This window comes from Triticum aestivum, chromosome 2B, assembly GCF_018294505.1.
Source record: "Triticum aestivum cultivar Chinese Spring chromosome 2B, IWGSC CS RefSeq v2.1, whole genome shotgun sequence".
Taxonomy (NCBI): Eukaryota; Viridiplantae; Streptophyta; class Magnoliopsida; order Poales; family Poaceae; genus Triticum; species Triticum aestivum.
In genome coordinates this window covers 658,198,357-658,206,610 of record NC_057798.1, presented here as the reverse complement: position 1 = coordinate 658,206,610, position 8,254 = coordinate 658,198,357, and the positions used below count along the sequence as shown (strand labels likewise).

Sequence of the window (8,254 nt, the reverse complement as noted above, 5' to 3'; positions counted from 1 at the left end):
ATATATGGAGCGCGGGGCATATGCATGCATATGCATGTTGCCTTTTTTTGTATGTTGTCGTTTATTTTAGCCGTCCGATTTATATCCAAGGGCTCCTATGCATCTTCTACATCAAGCCGTTTCCTACAACAATCTTACTAAATCTCAAGTTTCAGTGATGCTATATTCGTGAAATCTTACATTGAGATCCATGTAAAATTTTCTTTTCAGTGCATGCTATGTCACTTGACTGAGACTTTATTAAATCTCAGTTGAGTGGCACCTAGCCACACTCAAAATCGACATACATCTGTAAAATTTTCGAGCAACTTACATATAGCCCACACCCCGCAACAAAAAAACCCTTACCAATAGCCCACGCGGAGGTGTTTTGCGTCGTTGAAGTCTCCGTTGAGGGAGACTGTTATATATTGTGTCATTGATGCCCGGTCCCTGACACGCGACTAACGAGCCGCGTACGGCCTTGAGCGCGGCGCTCAACACAGAGCGCACCGAATGCCGGCCGGTACAACGGATGAACTCCCAAACTACTGTAAAAAGATAGATATACGCTACAAACGAAACCGGCGGGCAGCGTGCGCGCGCACCGGGACGAGCAACACGTCGTCAACGACGGGCCCGCACAGGGTGGCATCGGACTTCATGAGGTGGTTGGAGCTCTGGAACACCACGCGCGTCTCGTTGCCGACCGCCGTGAACTCGAGCGCCGCCGGCGTGGACCCGCCCGTGCCGAGGGACTCGTACGGCACCCTCAGGGTCCCCCGCCCCGCGTACGCCTCCACCACCAGGGACCCGCTGCAGCCGTTGGCGGCGTCCCCCACGGCGAAGGACAGCCTGTACGTCCGCCCCGGCACGGTGCGCACCTCCTGCACCAGCGCGCTCTCCCGGCCGGCCACCAGCTCCACGGCGCGCGCGCCCCGCGGCACCGCGTGGTGCGGCGCGTCCACGTACTTGACCACCTTGGTGTCCGACATGACCATCCAGCCCGACAGCGGCGAGTGCACGTCCTCCGTGATCGGCGGCAGCAGCACGCCCCACAGGGTGCCGGGGAAGATGTACGGCCCCTGCTCGAAGTCCCCGTTCCTCAGCATGTTACCTGTCGATCGAGAGCTAGTTAGATTTCCAAACTGATCACTGTGATTTTCGGAATGAGTTGAATTCATGCATGATCTTGACATGCTAGGAACTATGGCACGACGAACCCTTGGTGTGGTGGGGAGCGTAGAGGGTCTTGATGGCGACGGCGATGACGAGGGGGCCGCACGCCGGGTCCTCCTCGACGCCGGTGTTGTGGATGCTCAGCCATCCGGTGCCGTGCCTGGCCTTGAAGGCCCAGGAGTAGGTGTCCCAGCCGGTGCTGGTGTACACGGTCTGGATCGGGAGCACGCCGAACTCCGGGTCGACCGACACGTTAAGCTTCTCGGCCTGAGCGCACGACCGCGCGGCCATGAAGGAGACGGAATAGAACATGTGGCGCGTGACGTTGAGCTGCTGCCGGATGGTGGCGTCGTTGCCCAGCCGCACGGCCGACGCGCCCGCCGGCAGCGCCAGGATCATGTCCTCCTCCTTGTGCCCGGGCTCGATGTACTCCACGAACCCGGAAATCTCCCAGCACGGTATGGCGTGGCGCGCGGTCACCACCGTGCCGTTCATCTCCGACTTGTCCGGCCCCTGCGCGAAGTCCCCGTTGGGCAACAGCCCTGTACGCAACAAGATGGTCAGAAATTGAAATTCGTGGGATAAAGTTTCCGAGTTGTTACCATCGGTGACGGCGGAAATGGTTCGGACGGCCACGGCAACGAGCACAAAGAACGCCAGCGAGCGCGTGCTCCTCGCCATGATCTCCCACTCCCTTCGGTCTCTCGAGCTCTGCTGGGGTGGAGGAGGAAATGGAGGAAAGCGAAGCTGCCGCGGCGGCTTTATAAGCGCCGCTGACCAAGGAGGCGTAGCCGTTGGGCAAGGCCACCGGCCGGGCGCGGCGCCGCGAGGTACGCCGCGGGAGGGCACGAGCCAGAAGGGACAACGGGCATATCTCGGTTTTCCAGTTGGCCGGCCGTGTGTCTTTGCCGCCAGATCGAGCTTCGGGCACCCTGCCTGTCCCTGCGCGTGTTCACGTGGCGCTCCGTTTCGTTCGATGCGTACGAAGGTTCCGCCTCCAGTTTCTGTGTGCGGAGCGTCTCGTGCCTCGGGCGACGTGGCGACGGCCTGCGCCGTGGCTAGTGGCCACCGACGCACAATCTGGATCAGCCAGTGCGCGGCCGGCGCCGCGGCTCCCGCCGGTTGCCCGTTTCGCGTCGCACAATGCTGCCACGATGAAGGTATTGTTCGTCCAATGCTTCGATTCCCTCGGCTGCCGTTCCCACCGACCATTTTTCTTCTTGGCTTTTTGCCTTGTCCAAGATCATTTTCAAATCGGATCATTTTTTTACCAGCTCGCTTCACCGGAAGTCTCCTCATCTCCTATGTACTGTACGTACTATATTAAACTTCAGCATATTTGGAGGTCAAAACCGGCCCACGGTTTGTGTTCTTCTGTATTAATTCGGTTTTTGTTTGATTTGCTGATGGCCTTGTGGTCTAAGGTACATCTAACTATCACTGAGTTCTGTTTGAAAGGCATGCTTTGGTATTCATAATCCTGTAGTGTTTATAAATCTAGCAGCGGAGAGGTCGAAGGTGGTGGTAGGTGGGGAAGACCTAGATCTAGGGCTTTTCGAGAGAGTCTCCCCTTTGGTATACGAAGTGAGGGGTTACATGGAGTGGCCCTGAGGGAGTCCTGAATTAGGGGGTATTCAGACAGCCGGACTATATATTTTGGCCGGACTGTTGGACTATGAAGACAAAAGATTGAAGACTTCGTCCCGTGTCTGGATGGGACTCTCCTTTGCGTGGAAGGCAAGCTTGGTGATTCGGATGTATAGATCTCCTTCTCTGTAACCGACTCTGTGTAACCCTAGCCCCCTCCGGTGTCTATATAAACCGGAGGGTTTAGTCTGTAGGACAAGAATAATCAGAATCATAGGCTAGCTTCTAGGGTTAGCCTCTACGATCTCGTGGTAGATCAACTCTTGTAATACTCATATCATCAAGATCAATCAAGCAGGAAGTAGGGTATTACCTCCATCGAGAGGGCCCGAACCTGGGTAAACATCGTATCCCCAGCCTCCTGTTACCATTAGCCTTAGACGCACAGATCGGGACCCCCTACCCGAGATCCGCCGGTTTTGACACCAACATTGGTGCTTTCATTGAGAGTTCCACTGTGCCGTCACGATAAGGCTTGATGGCTCCTTCAATCATCAACAACGCTACAGTCCAGGGTGAGGTTTTCCTCCCCGGGCAGATCTTCGTATTCGGCGGCTTCGCACTGCGGGCCAACTCGCTTGGCTATCTGGAGCAGATCGACAGCTACGCCCCTGGCCATCAGGTCAGATTCGGAAACTTGAACTACACGGCTGATATTCGTGGATACTTGATCTTCAACGGATTTGAGCCTGTGTCAGGAGCGCCGAACAGTCACGACGTGCATGACTTAGATCTGCCCTCGGACGGTATTCGGACTATCGCACCTGCAGCTGCCCGGCCTTAAATCTGGAGCAGATCGCGCCATCCGAGGACGGGAGGATGGACCCCGCCATGGAGGCCGCACACTCATTGGCGTTGGAGCCGAACATAGGCTCCTCCTCTAAGGAAACCTGTGTCACCGGACCCCCAGACTTGTCTCCGGTCTCAGGTTCCGGACCGCGTACGTCTGTGCCAGTCGAATTTGATTGGGCACCGATCATGGAGTTTACCTCCGCAGATATCTTTCAACACTCACCCTTGGGTGACGTGCTAAATTCATTGAGGTCTCTCTCTTTATCAGGAGACTCTTGGCCGAACTATGTTCGGCTCGAGTGAGAAGCGGACAACGAAGAAATTCGCTGCCCACCCACCACCCACTTAATAGCCATTATCGATGACTTAACCGACACGCTGGACTTCGGCTCTGAAGACATCGACGGTATGGACGTCGATACTGGAGATGATCAGGAACCACCACCCACGGGGCGCTGGACAACCACCTCATCATATGATATATACATGATGGACACACCCAAGGAGAACAACGGCGACAAAAAGGACGCCACATAGGATAATCCCCCCGGGCAGAAACCAAAGCGATGGCGCAGGCGCCGCTCTAAGTCCAGCCATAGTAAAAATAGCGATGATGGCGCAAGAAAAATTGACACCCCGGTCGACTCCAAAGGAAGCGGCAACCCCATGGACCCAGCGATGGAGCAGGATGAGCCAGGGCACACCGAATACAATCCGGAGCAGACGCCCGATCACGACGACCCCGAGGGTAAAACTCATCAACCTACCTTCGGAGAGGAGGACACTCTAGACGACGACACATTCATCCCGGAAAAACACTTGGAACAAGAGAACCTCCACAGAAGGCTTATGGCCACCGCGAGGAGCCTGAAGAATCAGAAGCAAAGGCTTAAGGCCGCGCAGGATATGCTCAACCGCAGATGGAACAAAGTGCTAGACACTGAAGAAAAATATGGCGACGATCGCCACACAAAGAGCTACCCAAAGCACAAGTTGCTGCCCGAATTCGACGACGAGGCCATAGAGCCCATCCCGCCGAAGAATAATACGGCCGATCAGCCAGACCGACCACCTCGTGGCCGCGACAGAGCAGCTACTGACACCGCACAGAAGCCAGCACACGATTTACGTGAGCTCCTGGACAAAAAGGCTGGTGCGACCAGGTCCATCTATGGATCTAGAGGACGTGCTCCGACGCAAGATCATAGCAACCAAAACGATCATATTGATCGAATACCAGTTCGGAATCAACGCCGAACACAACAACCATCCACAGCATGCCACGACACATCCAATTACAGGGGTGCTGCACACCCCCTGTGCTTCACTGATGAAGTGCTGGATCATGAATTTCCACAGGGATTCAAACCCGTAAATATAGAGGCATACCACGGAACGACAGACCCTGGGGTCTAGATTGAGGACTTTATCCTTCATATCCACATGGCTCGCGGAGATGATCTCCGCGCCATTAAATATCTGCCCCTCAAGTTGAAAGGACCAGCTCGACACTGGTTGAAATGCCTCCCCGAAAACTCAATTGGAAGTTGGGAGGAACTTGAGGATGCTTTCGGGGACAATTTTCAAGGGACCTATGTCCGACCTCCAGATGCAGATGATTTAAGTCACATAATACAACAACCCTGAGAGTCAGCCCGTAAGCTTTGGAACAGATTTCTCACTAAGAAGAATCAAATTGTTGATTGTCCGGATGCCGAAGCCTTAGCGGCCTTCAAGCACAGTATCCGAGATGAATGGCTCGCCAGACACCTCGGCCAAGAAAAGCTGAGGACAATGGCGGTTCTAACAAGCCTTATGACCCGCTTTTGCGCGGGTGAGGGCAGCTGGTTGTCCCATAGAGGCACCAGCGACCCAGGCACATCCGAAATTAGGGATGGCAATGGGAAGCCACGACACAATAAAAACAATCGTTGAAACAAGGAAGAGAGTCCAGACAACACGGCGGTCAATGCCGGATTCAGGGGCTCTCGACCCGGTCAACGGAAAAAGCCATTTAAAGGCAGAGGGGATGGACCGTCCAGCCTAAATAAGGTTCTAGACAGATTATGTCAAATTCATGGCACCCCCGAAAAACCTGCAAACCACACCCACAGAGAATGTTGGGTCTTCAGCAGGCCGGCAAGCTAAACGCCGAACACAAAGGAAGGGAGACGCCATGTGAAGACGAGGATGAGCCTCGCCAGCTGAACACTAGGGGACAGAAAAAATTCCCACCAGAAGTCAAAACAGTGAATATGATCTACGCAACTCATATACCGAAGAGAAGGCGCAAACGCGCACTCAGAGACGTATACGCTGTAGAGCCCGTCGCCCCCAAATTCAACCCTTGGTCAGCCTGCCCGATCACTTTTGATCGCAGGGACCATCCGACAAGTATCCGGCACAGAGGATCGGCTGCCTTGGTTCTCGACCCAATAATCGATGGATACCATCTGACACGAGTCCTTATGGATGGCGGCAGTAGTCTTAATCTGATATATCAGGATACTGTCCGCAAGATGGGGATAGACCCATCAAGAATCAGCAAAAGCAACACTACCTTTAAAGGAGTAATACCAGGCGTTGAGGCCCGCCGCACAGGCTCTCTCATACTAGAGGTTATATTCGGTTCTCCCGACAACTTCAAAAGCGAAGAATTAATCTTCGACATCGCTCCATTCCGAAGCGGCTATCACGCGCTACTCGGAATAGCGGCCTTCGCTCGCTTCAATGCAGTGCCACACTATGCTTACCTTAAACTCAAGATGCCCGGCCCACGTGGTGTCATCACAGTTAGAGGAAACACAGAGCGTTCCTTACTAGCAGAAGAATATGTGGTAGCTCTAGCAGCTGAACACTGAGCGGCCTCTCCAACAAGAATACATGATCGGTCGTCAAGACCGTGGACACGGTTAGACGAGTCCGGCGCACCGCCGGTGGTAATAGCACAGATAAACCTGAGCTGGGGTCTATAGATATACCCCCATATGTGGTGCTAGGGGCTACGAACATGTAACAAAGCCCACAGTTTGGCTTGACCCTATTAATATAATAATATATTGCATCTTAACGATTCATTGAGAATAACCAACTACTCGCACGATTACACTAGACTCTCTTACCTGGGTTTTTCCTCTTTACAGATGACTATCGTGCTACACCCTTCCAGGATAAGGCGTAACGGAGACAAAGGCGCAGACGTGCAGCAGGGCCCCGCTCAAAGGTTTCTCTTTAGATTAAGCCCCTGTTAAACCTTCTTTAATGTCTCTTGTTGTTTGATATCCCTCGGGTACTCAATACACCCACGAGGGATACTTGCGTTATTGGCATTTCGCCACGTCAGATTAATGCACGTACCTGGTAATTCAGGGTTCACTATCGAGGGCGTTACTTAGCCCAGTATATGTTACAAAGTCCGAATACCTTCGGGAGTGTTCGGCGTCGCGAGTTTGGCCTTATATGCATCAGCTCCGAATCATGTCTTTGGTCAAATGTTGGGTTTTCTCGGCTCCTGGGGTTGCTAGCTTACGTTCCGTTTTATCGGCTAAGGCGGCCAAAGGAGAACTACTATGATTGTGCCCTGGTTATTCCAGATGAGCACCTCAGTAGAGAAAGCCGAAAACTGACTGTCATGATACAGCGAGAGACTGGTCAACCACTCGATGACTCAGCGGAATCTTCGGGATTCCTCCACATTAACGAAGGACTGGTTTCCCGGTCATGTACGTACGCACACCGAATTCGGATGAATGCAGAAGTACCATGGGCTATATAGTAGCCCCACTATCAAACTCCTATGGCTAAGTGAAAGTGTTAAAGAAATATAGTCCGATTGCCTAGTTCGACGCGTGATCACCTCCTTAATGGACCAAGACATTGGATCAAGTGTGATTACGTGCCTTTTTCGAACACCCCCGCATTGTATGCATGGGGGCTGAAGCCGACGACTGCAAACTTTCAGGTTATATACATACATAAACGGCCGCGCATGAGGCACTACAATACTTTCGGGCAAAAGTATAAATACAGCCTTTATAATCAAATTAACATTATTTTTACAATTGTGATATATGTCACTCGAACATAATACTCTTCAAGCACAGAGCCTCTATTAAACGGGCACCTTCTAGGACTTGCTCAAAGTAGTGCTCGGTCGGGTCATGGCCTCCCGCCAGACCCCGGGCTGCAATACCTGTGGCCTCCATCCCTGTCCAATATGTTTTAACACGGGCAAGAGCCAACCGCGCACCCTCTATGCATGCCGACCTCTTCACAGCGTCAATACGCGACACAACGCCAAGGAATTGTTGCACTAAACCAAAATAATTGTCCGGCCTTGGTCCCTTCGGCCATAGATGATCTACGACAGACCTCATGGCAAGTCCGGACAACCTATGGAGCTCGGCCCATGCGGCCATCCTTTCATTCAACGGCAGCGGACGCGTCGGGGAACTGAACTGCGACCAAAATAACCTTTCTACCTCATGATCTTTCCGATCTTTGAAAAACTCAGTCGCATCAGCAGTACTTTTTGCCAGGTCCACACACGCGTCTGCAACACTCCATAACTGATCCAGAGGAGCATACTTTGGATCTCCGAACTTCATCTGCAACAAAAAGGGCTTCCCAGCCGTGATATCTCTGGCTTGTCGAAGCT

General features: G+C 53.1%; 1 protein-coding gene across 2 annotated transcripts; it reads right to left on the bottom strand.

Moving 5' to 3' along the window:
* Positions 1–260: 260 nt before the first annotated feature.
* LOC123041937 (uncharacterized) lies at positions 261–2,106 on the bottom strand. Of its 2 annotated transcripts, XM_044464485.1 has the most exons (3): positions 1,761–2,101; positions 1,203–1,700; positions 265–1,096 (listed from the first exon to the last, which is right to left on the bottom strand). In XM_044464485.1, the coding sequence occupies exons 1-3, from the start codon at positions 1,837–1,839 to the stop codon at positions 552–554; spliced, it is 1,122 nt and encodes a 373-aa protein (XP_044320420.1). In that variant the 5' UTR covers positions 1,840–2,101; the 3' UTR covers positions 265–551. The 2 variants fall into 2 exon arrangements, with proteins under 2 accessions (XP_044320419.1, XP_044320420.1); XM_044464484.1 differs by having other exon boundaries at positions 261–1,096; positions 1,203–2,106.
* Positions 2,107–8,254: the final 6,148 nt, after the last annotated feature.